Raw genomic sequence first — 27,000 nt, 5'->3', positions numbered from 1 at the left:
AAAATATAGGCTTACACATTCCCAGTGTACTCTGTCTGCATTCATTTATTGGTATGTTAATATCATCATTCACTATGATGGGAGTCTACAATTTTTTAAATCTCTAAGACAATATATTTTAATGTTACTATGATATTTCATGAGGGCGAAACCATCTGAAATTCATAAAATCAATAATAATAGTTTCAATAATAAAAATAAAATGTACCTCATTCCTGAGTCCCACATTTCAATTCAGGGTACAAACGCATATTCAAACACTTGAGTCTAAAGTTTAGGACTAAAATTTATGTCCATTTACTGACATTCTCAGTTACTCAAGTAAATACTAGATGAACTATAGTATAAAAAGAAGAAATATGTATGTCCACAGAGCCCATGAATCCTTCATAGAATTCTCTATCTTCCCATTTCATTCTCCAGATCCCCTGCCTGCCTCCATCAGCAGCATTGAAATAGGTAGCTTTTCTCATATTGCTCTGGATTATCACTGGGAGTGACAGAAAGTACGCACTCCTTAGTGTGATGCTGCATCATCTGGTATTGGGGATCAGATTCTAAAGGAAATAGTCAAAATTACCCTTTTAAGCTTCATAAATACTGGGTTTGCATTTCTTAATTAATCCTCACAGGAACTCTTTGAGGTAGCTGCTGTTATTTTCTCTAATTGATAGATCGAGAACTAAAAGAGAAGTTTTAGCGGTTATAACTTGTCCAAAATCATGCGCAGTAGGTGGTAGGACCCTTGGGAAGATGCCCTGTGGGAAACTGATACTCCCATTTCTCCATAATCCTAGCACACTCTGTTTTCTCTCCAGTATTGGGACAGATGGCTGTTTCTTTAGTTAGTAACAGATGACATAGTTATCCTGCCTTTATGGCCATGATATATATTAAATTTATATCTTTAACAACTATAGTCACATATGTTGCAAGATGATTGTACTGTGAGAAGCATTCACAAACTAAGAACACGTGTTAAAGTAGCAGGGCCACTCTCTCATCCATAGGTAGTGTCCTCTCTTAGGGGTGAAAAGACAGGCACAATTGTCATTCTCTTTTAAGTTTTTTTTTTTTCTTTTTTTACATTTTAAAAAGAGCCATCTAATAGGAATAGCTAAATGTTTATGGGATGTGACTCTAGTTTTCAAAGCCCACCAGCAACCGTTTTATTGAACTTTGGGTGGCCAAAGACCACCCCGAGCTGTTGGGATGAGGTCCAGGGCTATTATCTAGACTGTATAAATCACATTGGAGGAAGTTACTTCTGTGCATTATGGTGTCCTTAAATAGCTTATGTGCTCCATACTTTAAAATTGAACATCATTCATTTTTAAAGTATGTATGTATTTGCTCAAGGAATAGATCAATAAGTGGAAGACCATTCATTTTAAGAATACAACACCTCACTTGTTTCAGAGGGCATCCATTACAATTAGGATGCTTGGTCCATTTTCCTTAAAAATATATTTCAGAAGAGGGCAATCCCCACTGGGAGGGCTAGTGATAGTGAGAAGATTTCAGGAGAAAGTATAACAATAGTAGGACTTTGAAGAAAGGATGAGAGCTTAAATTAGTGGGGGGGAAAAAGCCTATATTTAATAGTCTGAGTGTTGTGAATAAAAGTGTGAAGGCAGAAGATAAACATGTGCCATAACCCACTCATTTTTCTCTGTTCTACACCATGGCAGCCAAGTGCTGCTAGAGAACACCATGACTACAGGTAAACATTGTCCCTATTTTCAAATAGGCTGTCCTCACAGCCCACAATGCTTCTGCATCCATTTCACTATCTCATGCACCACAAGGATTTGTACTTTATTCTTGCGGGATGAACCTTGTATCTCTCCTACCCATTATTCTTCACTCCCTACTTTATTTAAATAGACAACCTCAACTACTACTGTCTTAGGAAAATAGAAATGGTAACAGAGCCTGCTTTTCGACTCAATACAAAATTCACAAACTTAATTACATCTTAATTACATCAACTTCTTCTTGTTAGAGTAGATTTGCTTTTCCCTCTAAAGCCAATCCCTCGATCTGTGCTTTAGAGCCATTTCCCTCCCACATTCTAACATACGTTATGCTCTCAATAATTCATTTTTCCTTGCATATTTATCCTCTCCCTCTTAAATAATCTTTTTAAATATCCTGGTCTCTCCAAAGCTTAAATAACCTTGCATGAAATGCCCAATTTCCATGCCACTTTGCTCATTATATATAAACTTCCTGAAGGAGTTGTCTAAATTCTTGACATCTTTTCCTTACTTTTCATTCCATAACCACTTCAATCTGACTTTATTCTTTATTAGACGATAAAATCAGGGGCTTCTGGGTGGCTCTGTCAGTTGAGTCGTGGACTCTTGATTTCGGCTCAGGTCTATCTCAGGGTCCTGGGATTGGCAGCAGGGGAGTCTGCTAGAGATCCTCTCCCTCTCCTTTTGCCCCTCCCCTGGCACTCGCTCGCTCTCTCTCTCTCTCAATAAGTAAATCTTTAAAAAAAAAAAAAAAAAAGATAAGATCAACAATGACCTGGGTACCTGGGTGGCTCAGTGGGTTAAAGCCTCTGCCTTCAGCTCAGGTCATGATCTCAGGGTCCTGTGATCAAGCCCCGCATGGCGGGGGAGGGGGGGGTCTCTGCTCAGCAGGGAGCCTGCTACCCCTTCCCCATCGGCCTGCCTCTCTGCCAATTTGTGATCTCTCTTTCTCTCTGTGTCAAATAAATAAATAAAATATATTTTTTAAGATTTTATTTATTTATTTGACAGAGATCACAAGTTGGCAGAGAGGCAGGCCCAGAGAGAGAGAGGAGGAAGCAGGTTCCCTGCTGAGCAGAGAGCCCGATGCGGGGCTTGATCCCAGGACCCTGAGATCATGACCTGAACCGAAGGCAGAGGCTTTAACCCAATGAGCCACCCAGGTGCCCCAAATAAATAAAATATTTAAAAACAAAACAAAACAAACAAACAAACAAACAAAAAAAAAAAAAAACCCAATGACCTGTGTAGTATTTGATTCAACAATATCCATTCCTCATTTTGTCTGATTTATCAGCAGATTTCAATGGTGTTGACTTCTCATTCCTCAAAATACCTCTCCACCTGCCTTCTGGAATAGGTTATCACTCTGGTTTTTCTTCCCTTCTTAGTGTTAATACAGGAGGTTCCCTTTTACTACACTACTAAATGTTAAATTCTACAAGACTCATCTTATCCCTCTTCTCTTAGCCCCTTGCAGTCTCCACCAAACTCGTATCAGCCACACCTAAGGCTTCTATCAATATCAATATCTAGATTACTTATATAAATTTTAATTAAACTTTTTATTTTGAGGTAATTGTGGAATCACATTCAGTGGTAAGAAATAATACAAAGAAATCCCATGTACAGTTTGCCAGTTCCCCCTAACGGTAACATCTTATAAAATCACAATGTAATATCATAACCAGGATATTGATATTGATATAGTTCAGATGCAGAAGAGTTTCAAGGCCCCTAGTATTCTTTGTTGCCCTTTTTTGGTCATATCCACTTTTCTCTCACTCTTGCCCCCTTCCATTCTTATCTCCTAGAAACCACTAATTTGTTCTCCATTTCTATAATTGTGTCTTTTCAAGAATATTATGTAAATGTAATCATATGGTATGTAATCTTTTGAGATTGGCTTTTTCACACAGTATAATTCTCTGGACAGTCACCTAACCTGTTCTGTGTATCAATAGTTTGTTCCTATCATTGAAAAATAATAGTCCATAGTATGGATAAACCACAGTTTGTTTAATTATTCACTGATGGAAAGACATCTGGCTTATTTCCAGTTACTAAGTATTACAGATAAAGCTGTTGTGGGGGTGTCTGGGTGGCTTAGTGGGTTAAGCGCCTGCCTTCGGCTCAGGTCATGATCTCAGGTTCCTGGGATTAAGCCTCACATAGGGCTCCCCGCACAAGTGGGGTGTCTGCTTCTCCCTTTCCCCTCTACCTCTGCTCCCCACCCCACCCGCTCTTGCTCTGTCTCTTAAATAAATAAATAAATAAAATCTTTTTTTTTAAAAAGTCATGTATGTGCTTTTGTGGGAATATAAATTTTCATTTCTCTGAGACAAGTTTTCAAAAGTATAATTATTGGGTTGTATGGTAGATGTGATGTGAGAAACAAAGGCAAAAGAAAAAATTAAATTTCCATTCTACTTACAGCCCATTGACAAGTCCTTGAAACAGGCAGTGACATTCCTCTAGAAACTCAGCTGCCTTGATATTAATACTTTGCTACAGGCAAAACGCAATCTTAGCTTAACATTTATCCCAATCCCCCAGGATCCTGTAAGTCTACTTTAACATATAAAAATTCTTTGGAAATTTCCTTTATCTCTACCCGCCAAGATGCATGTTGGCAATCATACCCCCAGCATATGGCCCAATGATATACATCTGAAGGGCTTTCTGACTAGGGTCTTCCTAGACAGTAATAAATGACCTTTTCCTACCAAAACCAGCCCCCTGAAGGCACTGGAAACCTTGTTTCCAAAGTTCTTTAGACACTTAAACTATCCCTAAGCCTCCTCCCAACTTGAAAATATATGATTGGCCATTTCAGCTCTTTCGTCCCACAGGTTCTGACCCTGTACTTTACTAAAACCGTCTTTTTTTTTTTTTAAGTCTTTTATTTTTATTTTATTGTGATAGGAACACTTAATGGGAGACCTACCCTCAACAAAATTTTTAAAAGCACAATACATTATTGTTCTTTTTTAAAATTTAATTTAAAAATTTTTAAATTAACATATAATGAATTCTTTGCCCCAGGGGTATAGGTCTGTGAATCATCAGCACTCACCACAGCACTCACCACAGAACATACCCTCCCCAATGTCCATAACCCAGCCACCCTATCCCTACCCCCTCACCCCCCAGAAACCCTCAGTTTGTTTCATGAGATTAAGATTCTCTTATGGTTTGTCTCCCTTAAAACCGTCTTTTTGCACCAAAGACATCTCAAGAATTCTTTATTTTGCACATCAGTTACACGTTGTTGTTGTTTAAGAAACTATGAAGCTGTCTTCCCAAATAGTAGCTATAACATTTTACATTTTCACCATCAGTGTGTGAGTGATCCAGTTTCTCTCCATATCCTTGCCAGCATTTGGTATTGTCACTCACTTTTTATGTTAGCCATTCTGATAGATATGTAGTGATACCTCATTGTGGTTTTAACTTGCATTCCCCTAATAGCTGATGTTGAACATTCTTTCATGTGCTAATTTACCATCTGCATATCCTCTTCTGTTGTCCTTTCATGTCTTTTGCCGATTTTCTAATTGTGTTGTTTGATTTTCTTTTACAGTTAAATTTTGAGACTTCTTTATAGATTATAGGTATCACTCCTCTATGTGGTCTGCAAAAATGGTCTCCCAGTCTGTAACTTGTCTTTTTATTCTCTTAAAAACTCTCTGCATAGCCCTAGATCCCAAAGATTTTCTTCTACATTTTTTCTGTAAGTTTTATATTTTATATTTAAGTCTATAATCCACTTAAAGTTAACTTTTTTATTAAGTGTGAGGTTTCCATCTTTTTGCCTATGAATGTCTGGTTGCTCCATTATCATCTGATAAAAGCCTATATCCTTTCTCCATTGGATTGCCTCCACACCTTCACCAAAAATCAGTTGGGCCTATTTGTGTGAGTTTATTTCTGTTATTTATCCTACTCAAATGACCTATGTGTCTACCCCTCTAATGCAGGATAGTCAGAAGAAAGGCAGGCAGGGACAAGAAGCTCCCGCATTAAGAAGAAACCACCCTTAAAAGGATTTTACACTACTCTGGAAGGAGCCCTCTACCTTTTCCCACATGATAGGTGGATGACATCCTGATTGGATGGAAGATGCAGGGAGAGTTAATCAGATCAAAACAGCTCTCCAACCAGCCCATAGAAACCCCTAGACTTAGGAACTCCAGTGGAGGCCCTCTCATGTCCTCTCCCTCTTGGGGAGCTTTGTACTATCACTCAGTAACTATGACTCAGTAAACTTTGTTTTGCTGCCTGCCACTCTTCCTGTGGTCTACTTTTTCATTCTTCACAGCAGTGTGACCAAGAACTGAGGGCACTAAAGAAAAGGAAATCCTGTAATGCCTCCACCAATACCAATTCCTTACTCACAGACACAGGACTGAGGTCGCTCATTACAACTTGGTTAGAATGGAGTTTTAGGATCACCTTGGAGCCTTCACTAGTGTGGTGGGGGAAATAGAGTTATACATACTTTCTTTTCCTGCATTATTTGGTTGGAGTAGAGTGGTTATTGTCTAAACATTGTCTCTCTCTTAGGCTATCCCTTTCCTGGGCCTTCGGCTAGAAAGAGCAGGATTTTCTTGGAAATTTTTTTGTCTGCATTCACTGGCATCTCCAGATTGCCAGCTTCTTGAACTGTGTTTGGACTATACATGGCAAAAAGAACTCTCAGAGAATTCACCACCATATTGTTTCTTGTGTCCTGAGGTCCTTAGGTAATCAAAGTAGAAATTTAACTCACAAAATTTTACCTCCAGGTTAGATCTTTTCTTTATGGTCTGGAAATAAGGATCACAATACTTCATTATCATCTGCTCCTGTCTGTCTCAAAGACACCTCAAAGGTAACTTGTTCAAAGCTGAACCCACTCTGAATGTTGCACTATATCTTCCTGACATACAAGCCAAAAATTTAAACCTGTTCCTAACACTCTTCTCCTATTCATTTTGAACCATATGAAGTCCTCTTGTTTTTACTGAAAAATTTTTTTGTCTACCCACTTCTCTGTACTGCATGCCACAATCCTAATCTGAACTATGCTCTCATATCTAATCAAAATCTTCTGCAAAGTCTCTTATCTGATCTACTCACATACATCTTCCCTGTTGCAAATTCTTTTCCATGTTACAGCTGGAGGGACTTTTTCAAAACACTTTGATTATTATCAATACATTTTTTATTGCTTTTAGGATGTTTAATTTTAAAATCTTCAACCTCACCTATAAGCCTTACACATATCTATTGTAAATGCTGAATAAATATTTGTTGATAAATAACTATAGTACTCTAACATTTTGGGTCCATTCATCCCTGGCTAGATGAAAGTGACCTAATGGAGAGACATATCCTGAAAACTTAAGCACCCTCAGTGCAATGGCAATGTATACATTTTTAATGATGATGATCTTAGTGTTCTAGTGCATTTATCCAAGGAGATTACATTGACAGAATGGTTCGAGGGGTTTATGCAAAAGTAATAACAAACAGCAAATTACTAATTGTCCTGCTATTTCCCATATCAAATGAATTTATTTGTCCCCTTAATAATCAGTATTTGTTTGCAACAGAAATATCCTTAAATTTCTCAAGTATATATGCATTTTTAAAGTACTACTCACTTCTCATCTAGAAAATATTCTTAGCATTTTTACAGAATAATACTTTCAGAGAAGGACTAATTGTAAGCTAATAAAAAGATTAACTCTGACAACAAAATGACAGAATTATAATAAAATTATAATAAAATAAGATTGTTCAAATGGCCTTCCCACATAAATGTTAAATTATCCAACTTCTTCACTGCATGAGCTATGTATATTTGCTGTTGCATCCATTGCAGAATACTGTCAAAATATTGTTTGAGGCATTCAAAGTAAATAAAGGAAAGACAAAATAGTGCCTCTTCCCTTGAAAATCCTACAGGTCATTTGGGGGAAAAATCACAAGACAACTAGAGACTATAAAGAATGAAATAGATTAGCTGTAGGGCTAAATTAAAAGAGAAGGCAAAGTAAGAGAGAAATCAGCAAAGGATAGGTAAATTAGAGAAGACTTACTAGAAAACAATTAGGGCATTAGGTGGGAGACACAGAGAAAGAGAGTAACATGGCCAGAAGCAGGAAATAATACAGGTAAAAGGTACAGAAGCAAGAGCAGGTAGGGCTTAGGCAAATAATAGTAAAACCACTAATCTGGAAATAGAGTAGGATAGTCAAAACAAGAAATTTCTGGTAAATTTGACAAGCTGTAAGTGAGAGGTTGTCAGCATATGAATCAGAATGCAGTAACAGTATGGGCTCTAAGAGATCAAATAGTTTCTAATCTGCTTTCTTGCCACAACCAATTTATATCTCAGATTTGTAAGTATTGCTTAAACTTCAGATATAGTCTCCAATACATTAATTCTGCGACCTCGGATTAGGTTTGCATTTGAATGAACTGATAAAGCACATCCCAGCTACGACTCTTAACAGCTTGTATGGTTGGGATAGGATTCTGTTTCACATGTGCAGCCTCTTTCCATTTACAGAAAAATTTTAGTCTAAGTCATTTTAAAAATTGGCCAGAAGTGAGTCCTGTGAGTCATATAGAAAAAAAGGTAGCATTTTATTTTGTTGGACCCACTGAAAATTTAGATTGTGGAAATATTTAAACACAGCCAGGATTGGGTCCTTCAATATTACTATTAGTTTATATTTTCTCCAATTCAGAAATGATTCTTTTATGTATTTGACTTTCTGCTGTGGTGTTTCTTCATCTGATTTATAATAGTGCTTACCATGGAAGGAGGAAATATGTTATCACATGAACTCGAGCATAATTACAACTTTCCAAGGGAAATTCTATTTGATCAAGCATATGAAAGAAAAAAGAATCTGTAGCACATTAGAAAAGAAAATTTCAGGAAGTTATACAATTTAAGACTCTCTTAAAATTATTTCAAAATTTTGACTGCTACCAAATTCAAAAGTCCACTTAAGGGTTTATGCATACAAAGAGGTTACATGGAGTTGCTGAGAGTAAATTAAACTTTGAAGGAAGGATGGACATTTAAGCATTTTTAAAGAAAGAGGGAGATTTAATTATGACAAGATTCAGCTCTGAGAACCCATTTATTTTTATTAGTTGGAGGACGAGTAAGTATTTAACATTTGTTGAATGCTCACTATGTGCCAGACTATGAGTTCTAATACTTTTATATGCTTTAACAAACTTAATCTTCTCACAAGTCCTAAGAGTCAAGTGCCCTTGTCTCTATTTTACAGAGGAGGAAATTAAGACATGGAGAGGACAAGTAAGACATGCCCAGGATCACAGAAGTAGTAAGTGCTAGAACACGATTGAAAACCTGACTGACAAGGGCTACAGTCTGTGCCCTCTGCATAGTGCTTTTAATCAGAGCAGTTCCCAAGTGTGTAGCCTCTCCGTGTGTCAGGCATTCGTGTACATTTTTTTTAGTAATCTTCACAGGAATTCTAAGAGCTGGGTATTACTCACCGACCTCAGAGAGGAGGAATTGAGATACAGCAGGTCCGGGATTAGAACCCATGGTATATCTCCTGTTTTCAATAGCTCCATTTCCAGTTTGACTAAAACACAGGGCTGTAAAGTAAATTCATAGCATATAAATTGGATAAGTCAATGAAGGCCAAAAATAAAAGGATATGAGGCAAACATTTTAAAATTTGGACTTGATTCTTAAGACACATTCCTCAGTATCTAGGTGCTCAGTAAATTTTGTTGAATGAAAGAATGACTGAATGATTGAATATAAAGAATGACTGAATGATTGAATATATTATTATACCAGCTTCCCCTCTGGACAGTCAATGGTAGCATGCATCACTAAAATAAATAAAGTAATCACAACCAAATAGAGGTACATTATTTATTTTCTTTCTTTCTTAAAATACTTGTCTGTAATCAGATTCTACTGGTCCAGATCACCTACAGAATGCCTGGGTTGTAGCTTTCCAATTTGAATATCCACAATTCTAAGAGGTCTATCAGATTAGCAAGATTTTCCACTGCATTATATTTTTATTCAAATGCTAAGCACCCAACAATACAGAACATAATCATTATTATGATCATTTTTTTAAAAGCAGCTTTCTCAATACTCCATGACTTTTTTCAATTATTGCTTAGACTAACCTCAATTATATCTAGGCTGCTAGGCTCAAATTTTAAAATGTTTTATTTCAATTCACCTCAAATCTTTACTTTTAAAAAACAATGTTTTAACCAAAACTGTATTCTCATCTCAAATGTTTCTAGAGGACTGTAAGTCAAATCAGTATTAGCATGGTTTGTCTCATCATTGTTTTTCACATCACAGAGAAGTGTTTCCAATCCTTCCTCTGCTAATCTCTTAGAAATGCTTTTGTTTCATCTTGGGTCTCTTCATGTCTCAAAGAACATGAGAAAGAAATGACAAAAATAGAGAAAACAGGACCATTACTCTGGTCCTTTGTTTTCCTATTCAACCGTGGGACTACAGGAGGTAATATTATTAACCTACCAATTCACATTGGTTTGCTCATATTTCCTTCTTTCTGATCAGTATTTTTATTGAGCTTAGTGTGAAATGAAAAAACAGGTTTCTTTTATTTCCCTTACAAAGCATATGACAGTGAATTTAACTTTGTTTATTCAAAAATTGCCTTCTAAAAGAATTTGTCATTATATATCTTAGCTATTACCTGAAACCTTTTCCCTAAAGAGTCAATATCTTCTAAGAAAAAAAAAAGAAAACTTAAAAACAACAACATAAGTTCAAATATACGCTCTGTTCTCTTATTTTAAAATTTAGCAACAATTTAGCAATATAGTTTCTGTAAAATTGCCTTTGTTATTAATTGGCCTTAGATTAATTTTAATGGATAATATTTCCATCACATATAACTTGGAATTAAATATTTAAGACCATATGAATCTATGCAAAATAACCTGTTCTTCCTTCTCTGTTGAAGCCCAACTAAGCTATTCAAAGCCTACAATTAGCAAGTTTTTCCAGCTTTTCCATAAAGGAGGTGGTTCCAGTCCTTAGAGTTGAGAGAAAATAACATAAAAAATTCAAATGAAAATAAGTTGCTGTTACTGCCTAATTGAGCTCTACCTACCATTTGTCCTCCTGCTTATGGTTGCTATTGTTTTTGGTTTGCAGGGATCGAGCACCTTTTATTTTCACTTCAGAGATGGAGTACTTTATTACAGAGGGTGGGAAAAACCCACAGCATTTCCAAGATTTTGTGGAGCTTTGTTGTCAAGCTTATAATATTGTCAGAAGGCACAGTCAACTGCTCTTGAACCTGTTAGAAATGGTAAGTCCCTTGGGGAAACAACAAAAATAATAAGCTTCATTTATGTCTCTCTTTTAGTAGTCTATTTTTGCTAATGGCTTGGCATTCCCCAAAGAGTTATTCAAACCAGAAAGGAATGAACAAACTAAAAGTACCATTGTATAACTTATAAATACATTTTTAAATAATTCATTCCATTAGTTCACAGTTATTTTCTCAAACATTTCTATTCACAATAAAATTGATGTATTGAGAGGTTATCTTGGTATATTTTGATTAAAGATTAAGGACAGTAATTTAGAATGTTCTATCAGTTGTATTGTGCTTAAGGAGTTTTCTAAAGTACTTTTAAAAATACTAGATTAAGGACAGTAATTTAGAATATTCTATCAGTTGTATTGTGCTTAAGGATTTTTCAAAGGTACTTTAAAAAATACTGTCTCATTTACACATTATAGCAACCCAATGATGTAGACCAGGCAAGGATTTTTCCTGGCTCCCCTCCCAATCTCTGCCTTTTTCCACATTAAGAAACTGGGGGTCAAAGATATAAGACAGCTTCTTAGGACCTCAACTGTATTTAGTGGTACACATTGGGTCTACTGAGTCATGATCCCATATGAAAATTTAAGTTTCATTCCACTGCCCAATGTTAAAGAGATGAAGACTAGATATACATGGTGAGAAGAGAAGGATCTGATAGAAATATCTTCTAGGAGAAGGATGTGGGGATTCCTTTAGGCACATACACACTAGGAAGTGTTGCAAAATATAGGAGAGAAACGCACCTTTGGTAAGTCAGTATGGTGTTTGGAGTCAAAGCAATCATAAAAAATAGCTGGTTTAGAACCTTCAGATAACAATAATTCTATTAGATGCTTTTAAGGGCACAGATTTCTTAACTCCAATAAGATCATGCTTCTCATCTATCAAATGAAGATAACAGCATCTATTTTGTAGGACTGATGAATAAATAACCTAATAGTGAATGTTTTGCATGAACATTATACTAAGTGTTTTATGTGTATTAATTGATTTATATTTCATAATAACCCTATTAGATAATTAATATAAAGCACTTAGCACGGTGCCTGTCATGTTGTAGGGTTCAGTTAATTTATTATATGAAATCCTTATTAATCCAAAAGAGCAGAGTCACATAGAGTATGTGTGGTTATTTAAATTTAAATAATTAATATTGACGAAACTTTAAAATTCAGCTCCTCAGTCTCACTAGCCACATTTTAAGTGTTCAATAGCCCCACATGGTTAGTGATACCATATTGGACAACACAGATATAAAACATTGCCAACATTGCAGAAAAGATCTATTGGGTAGTGCTGAATAAATGTTGACCTTATTGCAATGAAGATATGACTGGATCCTTGTTTGTTTGTTTGTTTGTTTAAAGATTTTATTTATTTATTTGACACAGAGAGAGAGAGATCACAAGTAGGCAGAGAGAGGGGGAAGCAGGCTCACTGCCAAGCAGAGAGCCAGATGTGGGGCTCAATCCCAGGACCCTGAGATCATGACCTGAGCAGAAGGCAGAGGCCCAACCCACTGAGCCACCCAGGCGCCCCTGGATCCTTGTTTTAACTTTCAAACAACATAGGCACCTTACTCTGACTTAAAAAATAGATATTTTTAAAAATATTATAAACATGTAATCTATCATGTATAAAGCCACTTTGGTTTCTTTATGTATGAACTAGACATATAAAGTTTTGCTCATCTCCAGAATTTTCAAGTTGGCTCTTCTAATAATAGCCAGTGATTCATACTGGTAGATTTGCATTCTATCTCCCAATTCTATTAGGCCATATTGTAATCGTGAGATGGCTTATGGCTCATAATCCGTTTTCATACCACAAAGGAAACTTTTCAAGGTCTAACTCTATGAACTTGACTCCACTTACATATAAATATTTAGGTAGTATCATTCTAATATTCTTTGAGGCTCTAACAGGCTCTAAATCATGAATCCATGAGTTCATGAGTATTTACTGTATGCCAAAACTGTGAGGATACATTAAAATATGAAACCTAGGCAGCCTTAAAATTTTCAATAGGATAAGGAAGATAAAATTCAAGTATACAATAAATGAGGTATCTAGCATTTTTAAATGTCTATAATGTTATAAATAACTACATACAAGTAGTAAGTACCATATTCTAACAACTACTTGAACAAGCCACAGACATTTTAAAAATAACCCAAATTAGAAAAGCACAAATACAGATCATGCTGTTTCTCAGGTGACACTAAAAGTATGCTGAATAACAAAAGTGAGCATGCCAAAATAATGTGAAATGACAGCTGTTTGAAAAACTTGATTGAAAAATCTATTGGTGGGCTTTTTTCTCTTGTTTAATAAACTTTTCTACCTATCTAAAAAGAAAAGCACATGTGTCATAATATATAAAACAGTTACTAAAGTAAAGAGTTTAGGGGCACCTGGCTGGCTCAGTCCAGTTAAGCATCCAACTCTTGATTTCAGCTCAGGTCATGATCTCAGCGTTGTGAGATCAAGTCCTATGTGAGCTCCATGCTGAGTGGGAAGTCCACTTAAGATTCTCTGTCCCTCTCTTCTCCCCTCACTTACACCTGTACACACTCTCTCTAAAAATACACACAAACAAAAAACTATATAATGGGTTTTTTTTTCATTTAAAAGAAGTAGATGCTGTTTTAATCAAGTATCGGAAGTAATTTTTTTATAAAATTATATTAAAATCAAATGTTGAAGGTTTCTGTTACATCATGCACCCAAAATAACAATCTTCCTATGTTCTAATTATTCAAGTCTTGACTTATAGACTAAGGAGTAAATTTTGGCAGTAAAGAGCACTAATTCAGATTAAGCAAATAATCTTAGATTTAGACTCACAGAAATTGAAACAAACCAGAAGCAATGTGAACCAATTAGACCAATGAATAAATACATGTGAAACAATAGTATGTTTTTCCCTCTGTGTCTGAACTTTTACCTCTCCAGTCTCTGCTTTTGAGGTTTCTTTCTTATGGGATTCTGTTGATAACCAAAGCATCAGTAAAAATTTCAGGACATTTTCTCTGGCGTAGCTTCCTATGAAATAAAAACTGAATTTAAATCTGTGAAGGATTATTTTCTGCCTATATGGGTAATCAATATTTCCCTCAATTCGCTCTCAAACGGACTCTTGTTGTATTAACTTCTTTTAAAGAACTCAATCTACTACTCCATGACCCAGTTACAACTTGAGAAATAATTGACATGGGTCATAAATTCTATCTTATGTGAATGGTCAGTATCCAGGATTATGAGTCACAAGTGTTCGGTGAGTCTAGTATTGGAGTTAATGGCCCATCCATTGTTGAGAGCAGCATATTTCCAGATATCCACAGTCCTTTTTATTTACCCCTGGGAGAAGCAGGGAAAAAATAATCCACGGAATTCCCATCTTGCTTAAAAGCAAAACATCTATAGGAGACCCAAGAGTATTGCTGGCTGAATTCACTAACATAAAAGCCTGTATTTCATCAGCTTTTCTCTCATTAAAAAATCAATATCAGCTATTATGGAAGGCTCCCAAAGAACACAGGGACCATTCACCCAGTTTAAAATGTTTATCACACCCATTATTATATCAGATATTTCCCAGAAGAAATCTTTCTAACTGTTTTATGTGGTGGCAAAGTGTGTCTGCTTCCCTAAGCATAACTATCAAAATAGCTTTGGACTTAGTAGGAGGAGAACAGAAGCTGAAACTTTACAAGTCTTCCTGTCCTGAAACAAGATGGGATTGGAAAAGAGACAAAACATAAGAGACTCTTAATCTCACAAAACAAATTGAGGGTTTCTGGGGGGTAAGTGGGTAGGGAGAGGGTGGTTGGGTTATGGACATTGGGGAGGGTATGTGCTATGGTGAGCGCTATGAAATGTGTAAGCCTGATGATTCACAGACCTGTACCCCTGGGGCAAATAATACGTTATATGTTAATAAAATAGTTTTTTTAAAAAAGGAACTTATCTGTTTATCACCTGTATCTGTTCATTACCTATACTAGCCTAGCCACCGTTTCCTTTTCTTATTGCTCCAATTAAAGTTATTACCCTAGGCTAAGAGGTACTTGAACCACATCTATGTGAGTCAGAGAACTGACATGACTAAGTGGACCCCAAAATGAGGTTGTCCTTACTCTGATGGCAGGGTCACAATACTCAAAGTCTCCTCTCTCAACAGAGGCAAAGTTTGCACTTGTTACCTTTAATCAACCACATAACAAGGAGAGAACTGGGTTTATCTACTTTGAAGCCATCTGAACTTGGTAGTCGGTGTACAATGGGGGTTTGGGGAGAAGAAGTAGTAAGCACAGAGTGTACTTCCCAAGAAAATATTTGATGGGGTTATAAGCAAGCAGGTGTGAATTCTGAGTATCCAGAGAAACCAGAAAGCAAAGCAATTCAGGCCTAGGTAAGTAGCCTCTTCTTAGCAGATGGACTGTCAGAGTCTCTAGAACTCTAAGTACAAAACTGAAAAGATAAAGCCTAATCTAGACTGTAGTTGCTGCTGGGAATATACCTCTCTATGGTCGATTTTAAATTTAAAAGTCAGGGTTGAACTTGCTATTTCTAGGCTTTTAGTACCCTATAAGGCCAGACATTTTTTTCATTCATTCCTTCATTCATTCACTCGCTCATTCACGCATGCATACACGTATTACTTCACAGACATTAAGTTCTATTTGCAAGGCTCTGTGCTTGGCAATATTAAAAATTTAACATCAAATAACTCATTTCTTGTCCTCAAAGGGCTTCAGAGTGAATGTGATAAACATATAAGTGAACAAAACAGTACTTGAAAGCGGTGCGACAGAGATTGCATTACTGTGCAAAGAAAGCAGTAATTAAATCATATCAAGAAAATCTGTGGTGCTTCAAGAAGAGAGACATATTTAAGCTGCACTTTCAAAAGGAATTTCAGTAGATAAGGAGGGAAAGGAAAGGAATCTTGATTGAGAGAAACATTTAAGTATGTGTGGAAGCTCAAAGAGCATGCGCATGACATGTGTTGGAAATAGAGGTAATCAAATGTACTAGTCTGTAGTACAAAGGAGACCTAGATAGCAATTGATGAAATGACAGATAACAGTTAGATTATAAAAGGCATTTATGACCAGAATGGGGATTTTGGACTTTGATATATAGACACCTGAGAACCTCAAAGTTTCTTTGCTTTTAGTGAAGAGAGTACCATCATCTATCTCGGACTTAAAACAGATAACTCAAGTTATATAAGTAGAAAGAGAGGGATTAGAGAACTAGAAAAAGGCTATTCAAGTTATCTAAGAAAATGAAGACAAGGAGCTGAGTGAGGATAGTAATTCCAGTGGGAAAGGGAATGAATACAAGAGACTATTGAGGTGGTTTTTGGAGAATAATGTATCTGACATTGGGAGTCAGGAAGAAGAGGGAATCAAGAGGATATGAAGTTCGTGGTAGGTGGACATTGGTGGCAGTTTAAATGGTGCTGTGAAATAGGAAAAAGGAAATAGGAAAACAGGAAAAAGTTTATGGGAGAAGAGAATTTGCTCAAAATTAGATATCATGAATTTTGATCATCCATGAGGAGAAGCACTTAACAACTTTCCAAGACTACCTGATCCATTTCATGGTTTTAATTACCATTTATATGTTAACGACTCTCAAATCTGTATTTAAAGCTATATGCTTTAGATTCTACTCAGCCCTCCAAATATATACAATTTATCACCCAACTCGACTTCCTATTTATCTTTAAAATCCAGTAACTTATCTTTTTTCTTTGTTCCTAAACATTCTCATACTTTAGTCTTTTATTTGGCCTCCCTTTAATACACTTTCCATAAATAACAATGATGATATTTTTAAAACACAGTTCAATTATTTTCAGGCCCATTTAAAAATACCAAAAGAGCTGTCTTGACTTTAGGATAAAGTACAAAACTTTTATATTGCTAAAAGATCCTATCCTACTCACCTCTTTAGGCCTATATCTTGAGATCTTATGTTCTAGAAGCTCTTCTGGAATTCTTTTTGTGAACTAATGAAAGAGATGTCTTTCTCTCCTGGATATATGCTGTTGCCTCTGCCTGGGTGGGGACAGTAGGAAAGGAAAACAGTTTCAAATCCATTTTTTTTCCACACTTGAACTTCATCAAGTCAATCACAATTCACCCATCCTTCCTAAACCTATTCTCACTTTACCCTTTATTTTTAGCATTAATAGCATTGTTCTTAACTTCCCACTACAGTAAGAGTGCCTCTATTCCAGAGCGGGAAATAGTTTATCATCTTAGTCATGAAGGTACTGTTGACATTCTCCTCCTTCTCCTCCTCCTCCTCATGCTCTTCCTCTTTCTTCTTCTTTTTCAAAGTTTAAATTTCAGATTTAAACATTTTCTTTATTTCTCAAAAAACATTTTCTTTATTTTTGCCTATAATTAAAAAAGAGTATTATCCCTTCAGTCCACATTATAATATAAACACAGTATGTTTCCAAGTGTTGGCAGGAAAATAAATATATGAGACTTTGTATAATTCTATCTTTACTTCTTTGGTTTAATAATTTTTAAAAATATTTTATTTATTTTTGAGAGAGAGAGAGAGAGACTGAGAGAGAGAGCATGAGAGGGCAGAGGTCAGAGGGAGAAGCAGACTCCCTGCCAAGCAGGGAGCCCAATATGGGACTCCATCCCGGGCCTCCAGGATCATGACCAGAGCCGAAGACAGTTGCTTAACCAACTGAATCACCCAGGTGCCCTTTTTAATAATTTTTAACAGATAGAATCACCACTTAACTAGGAAAAATTGTGTTCTTAGAGTATGAGTCACATAGTCATGAAAGAATCTTACATTCTTTCATGAAACATAGGGATGAGTTGTACACTCTGTACTTCTACACCATTTGATCTGGACACCCCACTTACACTTTTGGGGGATTAAGTTTTTCTTCTTTAAAATGGGTATTACAATATAATTTTGTGTAACAATTTATAAGAATAAGCTTTTTCTTATTCATTAAGTCATTTGATTGATGTAGAACATGTTAGGTATTCTTATCTCTACTTTTAAAAAGGAAATGGAGTTTCAAGAGCTTAAGAGATTCTTTTCATGATTATTCAGATTTTACATAGTAGGTACAGAAATTCTGACACTAGAATCCTAATTATTCTACCGTCCAGTGCTGAATATGCCTCTTCTACAAGAAGACAGGGTGAGGATAATCTTACTTCACTGGTTTATGGTGAAGATCAAATTAAATTATTAATCTGCAAGCACTTTGACAACTTTATTGGTTCTTCTTATTACTGTTTTGTTGCTTTTGTTAGCAAACACAAGAAGTTAAAAAAAAACATGAATTATATCCATTAATATTTACAAACTGAAAGACACTGTTATGTTAAGTTTAAGTTTATATGTATTTGTAGAATTAACCAAGTAAGCTTAACCAAACTTAACTAAGTAAGATTTTATTTAGATTTATTCTGAATTTTTTGCTTTGGTTTTGTTTGCTTTGCTAAGATGCTACATGCAGGATTGCCTGAGCTGAGTGGAATCCAAGACCTGAAATACGTGTATAATAATCTTCGTCCACAAGACACAGAACTGGAAGCAACAAGTCATTTTACCAAGTAAGATTAGCTGTGAATGTATGAGTGTGCATATGCTCAAGGGCCACAGATACGGGTTTCACGTTTGAGATGATTTCAGAGTGAACAATCATTGGTATAAAGCTGTCATATCTAGAACTATCCTGTGTCTTCTTTCTGAGGGGATGGAAAGGGAGAAATGTGAATGTGGAGCGGAAGGCCTTAGTCAGTGTTTCTGTGGCATGCTATTGTTTGCTACCCAGCCTCTTCATCTAAAACACTGGTCAATACGAGGTCACTAAAGAGAGCAAGGCTGACATAAATAAATTGGTTGTTCTACTTGAACTATGTCCAGGAAAATAATTTAGGAAAAGAGACTTACGATGAGATACGGACTTGCTACTTTCATCTCTAAGGCAGTACAAATACTGGAATATTTGGTAACTATTTTCTATTTTTAATCTATTTTTTATTAAGCAAGTCTGGGAAAACACTAATGCACATCAAAGTAAGAGTCTGGGCAGAATACAGTGAATATTTATTGGACTCAAAATCATTGTCAAAAAGGTGGTGCACTTGATAATAGAATATTCCTTTGAACTTAAATCTTTGAATGGATAGCATAATTGCTAGCAAATTTTAGGTACTCGATAAGTGTTAGCCACAATTATTATCATAGTAAATAGTTTAAGTAGAGAAATACAGTGCTCTTACCTATAACTTCTTAATATTGAATCTTATTTGAGTCTATTTTTAATTGCTCTGATCATTTTAACCAGAAATTTATTAATACAAATTATATTCTTTTTAATGGATGTATGCTTTGTCCTTCTGAGGAAAACAGTATTTACACTAAAATCCCACCCAATTATTACTTTTTCTCCCCCTACCCTTCCAGAATGTGTAGTGAGAACTCTCTATTACAATGAAATAATGAGAACTAATTGGGACATCCTACATACTTGATGAATTTCCCTTCTGCAAAGAATCCCTGTTTTGTGAACTCTAATTGATAAGCTGCAATTGTGAGCAAGTAGAAGCAATATGGCATAATTATAGAATACTAGAACTGGAAGTGCCCTTATTTATTCTGACAAAAAATATGCAAATGAGGAAACAGATTCAAAGAATTAAATGTCTTGCCCACAATTAAAGTAGTAGTAAGAAACAGAGCTAGGATTAGGACCCCTTGCTAGGACTTTAATTCCCTGGTCTAGGGTTTTTCAACATTCAATACTGGAAACTAAAAAATATAATTAAGGAACACCAGGCAGACCCCTTGCCAAAAATATACCTTTCTGCTACCTAATTTGTTTCTGAAATTCTATCATTAGAGACTCTTTAGTGGAGTCTGGTAGGGGTTTTTTTGAGTCTTTAAAAATGCCTTTAATAGTAAAAGTTATCTCTGAAAGAAGCATTTGCTTATGTCCACTTAGAAAGCTATGTGTATTAGTTAACAATCATCTGTGGCCAAAGACACTACCTTGAAGATTTTTGTTAAGTATTTCAGATCCCTTGTTTTATGGATAAGGAACTCTCAAGTTGCCTCAACTAATGGGGACGGAGGATTTGTGTGAGAAATCCCAGGGAAAGGCTGACAACCTGCCTCGGGAAGAGTAGAAGGTCTTTGGTCCCAGAGCCTGGAATGCCGTTTGGAGTTCAAAACAGCGAGCTCTGGAATCTCATCAGCAGACTTTCATTCTAGCTGCTCACCCCCAATCCAGTTAACTCCATCCTAAGTTCACATGGTACCAAAAATAGCCCCCTCAGTCTATTCCATTAGGATCTGAGTGGGATGCCTTTCTTTAAAGTGAGCTGCTGCACAACAGGCACAATGATTGACATGTCAGTGGGAGCAGGGGGGAGACAGAGGAGGAACATGGAGAGGTCCAGAAAAGGTAGAGCCTGGAAACGTGATCAGGCTGAAGCCTGTGTTTGATGTGTCATTATTTAGATAATTTACAAAGAGTCCCTACTATCATTTAAAGCAAAGGAAGAAAAGAACAAAACTATATATGGAGGAAGAAAAACTCTTTCAGGCCCTAGCCACAGGAAAAATGTAGATATGCTTTATCTCTCTGCCAGAGTTCCAACCCTCCACATTTCCTGACTTCAACTGATACATCCAGATCTGTAAAGAGAGAATATGGATGATTTAGATATGGATGAGCTTGCCTACATTGACTTATCTCCTCTTCCTAGTCAAGATATTGTGAACTAATATAGGAAGCAGATCTTAAGCCACTAATCTCCTGGCAGTGAGCTAGACCTCATTATCCTGCCTGCATATCTCTGCCAGGCCAATTTTCTCACTTTCAGATGTTATATAGTATGTTCTGTTAATTAAACTTCTTTATTCAACTTTATGATAAAAAACTTTTTCTCCATTGCAGACTTGAAAAGCATCTAGTCACCTAAATAAGGGCACATCATTTCTCTGTTCAATAATTGTCTTTGACTCGCCATTTCCTATCTCTTACTTTTCAGAACCTTATGATCTGATTGTCTTTATCAAGGTTTATCCACCCCACCTCCATAATTCCCAAATGAGTCCTCTTCTGTGTAGGTTACTTTCTCAGTATACATTCATTCTTCTTTTGTCTGTTTAATGAATAAGAAGTGCTTCCAAGAAATCATAAAATTACTGGGATAGAGAGGGGAGTCTGATCTTACAGTTCTACCTATCCCTTGAGATCCTAGACCATTTGTACCCTCATCCATGAAACCTTTTCAGATTATTGTAGTAGAGACTAGTCTTTTCTTCTACAGTTCTATGGAACATGTACTATTTCCTGCTATACTTAATTTATTAGTTAATTACATGCTGTCTAGTATATCACCCCAATATACTGGTTGGTTATACCAGTTTCTTCCAAGTAAAACCAGGAACATATTCCCATTTTTCCACTTTCAAATATATCTGAATGTGAAACAAGTTTTATTCCCCTTAAGATATATTTAAAAGTTTAACAGAAAATGCAATGTAAACATCAAACATTAAGTGTATAAATGTTATATAGCAATGGTTAACATTTAACATGGTACTTCTTATGTGTCAGGCCCTATTCTAAGTGCTTTTTTATATGGTAACTTGTTTCATCATCAAAACACATCTGTGAGATAATATCATTTTAATGTATATTTTTAGATTAGGATATTGAGACCCCAGAGATGCTAAGTAATTTGCCAAAGGATATAGCCAGCTGTAGAGAGAACCACAATATGTATCCAGGGGGTTATGCTCCAGTGTGTGGAGTCTTAAATTCTATGCTTTGTGATGAAAACCATCTCTCTCATATGCAGGCTCTTGGGATAGGCTGGTTCATAATTCAGACCATAGTTTTCTAAAGTATCCTTAGAGCCCAGTCTGGCTACAGTTTGAACAAAGTAGATCTTTTCTCAGGAAATAATCCTCACATTCTGACTATCCCTAGCATTGATGGAGGACAGATGTCCCTTCCCAGTACTGTTATCTCTGTGCCATTTGGGGGGTTCATGTAGAGCAGAAAATCAGCCATACATACATCTTGCTAAAATGTAACACAGAAGCTGATGAGGGTGAGGGAAGGTTTCAGAGGACATAGGCCTGCGGGACCACTCTGCCATTGGAAAGCCACAGAGTTGCCTTCCCTGAAGCCTCCTTAGCCCAAACAGCCTCATGGTGGTCTGGCGGATGTATGCATTGTCCCTTAGGCTGTGTTTAGCAGAACTCATAGAACAGGCAGATTAGCATATCGTATCTTTCCTGTAAATAGCTCCTTCTAATTCCCGCTAAGACCCCCTTGTCACACATCACGTGCTTGAGAAACTGTGATAAGGATTTGTGATTATCCTGAAGGACCAATAAAGAGCAAAGTGTCTTGCCTTGGAGCGTTGACCGCTTTGCTTTCTGCTCTCTTTCACAGCAAAGTTTGGAGTAATCTTTCATCTGTTGGTACAGGGATTGCAGGCCATGCCCCCTGGAAGTTTTGTTTAAGATCTGCTATAATTGCTGCCCTGGGGGACCACCATGGGGTAATTTGACTAATGACTCAAAAAACAGTCACTCTCTTTCCTTTTTCTGTTTTGGCCCCTGACCAGATGCCTTGAACCTCTCTCTCTGTTTTCCCCTTTTCTGCTCGGAGAAAGGAGATTTCTCTCACGGAAGCATGAGACTCACTCTCCCTTTAACTTCTAAGAGTCTGTCTCAGTAATATATTTTATCTTATAATCTCAATCATACACCTTTATTTTTAGATACGATTTAATGTGTTTTGAGTTTGCCTTTCAACCTGTTCTCTAAACTCCTTGGTTAGCAAATGTAAATCAAGTGCTGAGGATCTTTTCTATCACACAACCGGGTGAAGAACCTGTTCCGGAGATTCAAGAAACCTCAATTAACCATGACTGTAATTCTTAACCATTTTTTTAAATTACTTAAAATTTTTACAACTGATTGTAGAATATCTCTTTTGTCAAAACTTAATGTATAGAGTGACTTTATAAAAGAAGCCTGAAAGTGCTCGCTTCGGCAGCATATATACTAAAAGAAGCCTGAAAAATTAAAAACAAGAGTAGAAATTCAAATGGCATGATCCACATGATTAAAATAAATGTTAGAAATTATGTGCACTTGTTTACTTTTCTATGTAAATAATATTGTTATCTTAATCACATGGATTTCAGAACTTAGGGAGGTACTTGAAGTGTAGACGTGCACATAATTTACTAAAAGAGAAATGAAGTTATGTAATGGCTTTAGCATTAATGTTGGTACTTCAGCAAGTGGTATTAACTCTTTTAATATACTTATGAGTGCTCCTGTATATTTAAAGGCCTTGTTTTCTTTTTTCTGATGGGCTAAAAATGCTTTATGCCACTGTTTATTCTGTTGTTACTATAAGGTAGAAATAAAAATAAGATAAGAAAATCTGCCCTCCACCACTACCACCACCAAGCTCACAGATCTGGGTCATGAATGAGGACTGAGTCATCTGAGACACAGCATGTGTGGCTCCTTAAGTACCCTAGTCCCAACTGCAGTATTAGCATTAAGAGGCTGCCCTCTTGACATTGTTTGAGACTTGAAAGAAAGAAATGGCTTTTACTGCCTCTCCAAGAGAGTACTCAATTTATGAACAATATAGGATCCTACCTTATTCTTGGGTATTCACAGTCCGGGTTAAGAACTGATCATGAGAGTTTCCAAAGACACTATACTCCACATGGCCTTAAAAATTGTATTACATTTAATGGTATTTAGAGGAAAATGAGAATAAGAATAAAATTGGTTTACTGGACACAAAGGTTTTTCAAAGGACTGCCAACTCCCCTCTCTGCTTCCCTTACTTTTTTCTACTCACCTTATAGCCAAGTGCTGTTGAACAGGATCAAGAAAGTCTCATGACTCTGTTCCTGAAATTGATACTCTCATGTAATATCTCTGCAGAGCCCACTGCTAGGCAACAAAAGCAACGATCCATTAAAATGCTGTCCGAATGGGTTATTTTAGAATTTTCAATCACTTTTAAACCTCGGGTTAGCTGTCCTTAGAAACAGATAACCTATTTCACAGACCAGACTGGGATCATTAAGCATAAACTTCCCTGCCTACCTCCCTCCCCAAATACAGATCATGCTTTTTACTTCATCCATTTTCTGCTCCAAAAATGTGAGAGGAAATTTTTCATGTATTCCCAGATATTCCATTTGGCCACCACACAGATTCTTTTGTTTAGTAAGTGTAAGATCTCCTGCTCTTCAGCTAAAACTGAAGACAACTTGAAGCAAAACACAAAACACCAAACTTAAATATATATATATATATATATATATATATATATATATATATATATATTTGCATTAGTGAGTATTTTGGTAGCAAGAACCAGAGATTCTATCCAATATCCTTAGAGGAAAGGGTATATATATGGACTCAAACTATAACCTAACAAAGCTCAGAAACCTATGGGACCTGGCTAGTTTCCGGTGGAAACAAAGACCTTCTACTCTGTTTACTCTACCTCTTTGCCCATTGACCAGTATTCGCCAGTCTAAATTCTGGAGCGAGACAGTCTACTTGACTTAACTAGTTGCATTTGTCCCAAATGTACAGGATCCTTCACACAAAGCCATCATGGATTCTCTTGCCCATCCTTATATCTATCATGGGCCACCCCTTGACAAAGAACAGCCTAGAGTTTATTCTCTGAACTTTGAGCTTTAGAGAGAACAATCTTAGTTATGAGGGGCCTCTCAAAAATGCAGAGGAGGCATGATGACTGTCCCAACAAGAACAACTATAATGCCACTGGAAATGTTGGTGACATCTGGAAAGAGTACTCCTGGACTCCTCTTAACAGTGCCAGTCTGTGAGCCACCTACGGTGTGCAGACACAATGCCAGAACCTTCCAGTGTTTCTGTCATTCATCCTTAGTTATTTTTCATGGCTACAGGGCGAGATGAGACTCTTTGTGCTCATATGTCTCAAAACACAGTTCAGTGGCCTTTTGTCTGATTCTCTTCAAAACTGAGAAAGAAAATATGGGTCACGGATGCAGATCCCTGGATTCTTTCATCATTAAATTTTCTCGATGCTATTTTAATACTTTGTAAATTGTTATCTCATGGATTATTGTACTCCCACAAACATGGGTCAAAGTTTTCCTTTGCCTTAGGTGAACCGCTGATATCCACAGAAATAAATGCTCACAAGAAAAACAAACAAAACAATAGAACCTGGAGGAATTAACAATCACGATGTCCAACTTCCCCTAAATTAGGAAAGCAAATTTCAAAGAGAAATGCAAATTCAAACATGTGGAAGTTTCCTTTTCATTGTGAGTCTCCCATTAAAATATATATATATAAATCTGAACTAAATTGACTTTATAAACTACTTTTTGAACTGCAGGTATAATACCTTTTATAATACTGTATATCATAAGTTGCATGACCCAGTCACACTCTGAAATAATATTTCAGAAATATTACTCATTACAATGTTGGATAGCTTGCTGGCTTTTCTAAATTTCTGCAATAGGAAAGTCTCTGTTTTGGGTTTATATATGGTACACTGAGAATTTGCCCTATTTCTCTAAATATCAAGTCATGATACACCTTAGCTATTAGCTTTTTAAAAAAGATACTTTAACTCTTCGGGAGACTATCAGTCTAAAGGTTAAGAGCATTTGGAAAGTTCAATGTACCCACCAACAGTGCCTGAAGTCATTAGTTACAAAAGATGAGTAGACCAGATGGCGCTATTTCACAACAGCTGCTAACCCCACAATGGAGACTTCCATCAGCCTGTCCTCACCCTGTGAGTTACACACAACTCAAGTCATTTCTTATTTTTAAATATATTTTTTTTCACATTTTAAAGATTTTTATTACCTTAATTATGGCACCATTTATCACTATTGATTTTTCTATATTATTGCATGTTAAGATTTATTTTCCTGCTTTGTGTAAGATTTCAGTTTAATACCATCAATAAAATAAGCTGGCTTTGGGGAGTGGTCAGTGGGAATAGAAACCTGGAATATCATTTCACTGGCCTAATACTCACACATAATAAGACCAGTCCATCAAATTTTTCTAGTCCCTTTCTTCCATTTGTTCCGATTTGGTTGGTTTTTCTAAGTAGCCTCCCTAAGAAAGTAAAAGAATTACTTAGTAATAGTCAAGACCATGGAGCCTAGAATTCTTGTTTGTATGCAGAGTTAGGTGCTTGTGATGACATTTACATAAGGCTCGCTAACCTTGTAGATAAACTTTGCAGGCTTCAAACTTTAGCTTGGAAAACCAGTTTTTTTCATTTTTTGTTTTTTGGTGTCTTGGTTTTTTTATTTTGTTCGTTTGTTTGTTTGTTGTAAGCCAAGTTCTAAACAATGAAGAAAGAGAAAAAAAATAAAAAGAAGAAAGAATGATAAACCTAAAGCTACCCCTTGTTTTAACCGTTACCTAATTTCTCTTTTCTGGATTTCAAGAGTTTACCACAAGTCATTTTCCAAAAAACCATAAATCTGCACGTTTGTTTTCTTTTGTATCCCGCTATCTGTAGTTTGCTACCTTTGGGGCTCATATATATTCATTTCTTTATATATTTGATAGTAAGCTTTCTGAAATAATATTTTCATTATATTATTCTATTTCCAATTACTCTTCATATGTTATCTAATTCAATTCTACCAATAGTCCTGGGGGATGGGCATGGTTTAGTCGTCACCTATGTTTTATAGATGAAACAACTGAGTCTCTTGGAAGCTAATTGACTTTCTTGAGATCACAGGCAGAACTAATAAGTGAGT

General features: G+C 36.2%; 1 protein-coding gene across 5 annotated transcripts in view; it reads left to right on the top strand.

Annotated features, from left to right (window-relative positions):
• PIK3C2G (phosphatidylinositol-4-phosphate 3-kinase catalytic subunit type 2 gamma) overlaps nt 1-27,000 on the top strand; it is a 354,883-nt gene that overhangs the window by 248,571 nt on the left and 79,312 nt on the right. For all 5 annotated transcript variants that reach the window (XR_009356772.1, XM_059185937.1, XM_059185939.1 and 2 more), the window contains exons 25-26: nt 10,957-11,113; nt 18,641-18,750. Coding sequence is in view for 4 of the 5 variants with exons in the window: in XM_059185937.1 (XP_059041920.1) it covers nt 10,957-11,113; nt 18,641-18,750 (267 nt within the window). In the remaining variant the exon portion in view is untranslated. The remainder of the gene's footprint in view (nt 1-10,956; nt 11,114-18,640; nt 18,751-27,000) is intronic.

This window comes from Mustela lutreola, chromosome 8 (assembly GCF_030435805.1).
Source record: "Mustela lutreola isolate mMusLut2 chromosome 8, mMusLut2.pri, whole genome shotgun sequence".
Classification (NCBI taxonomy): Eukaryota; Metazoa; Chordata; class Mammalia; order Carnivora; family Mustelidae; genus Mustela; species Mustela lutreola.
Note: the sequence above shows the minus strand (reverse complement) of the source record. Positions and strands in the feature narration are given on the sequence as shown.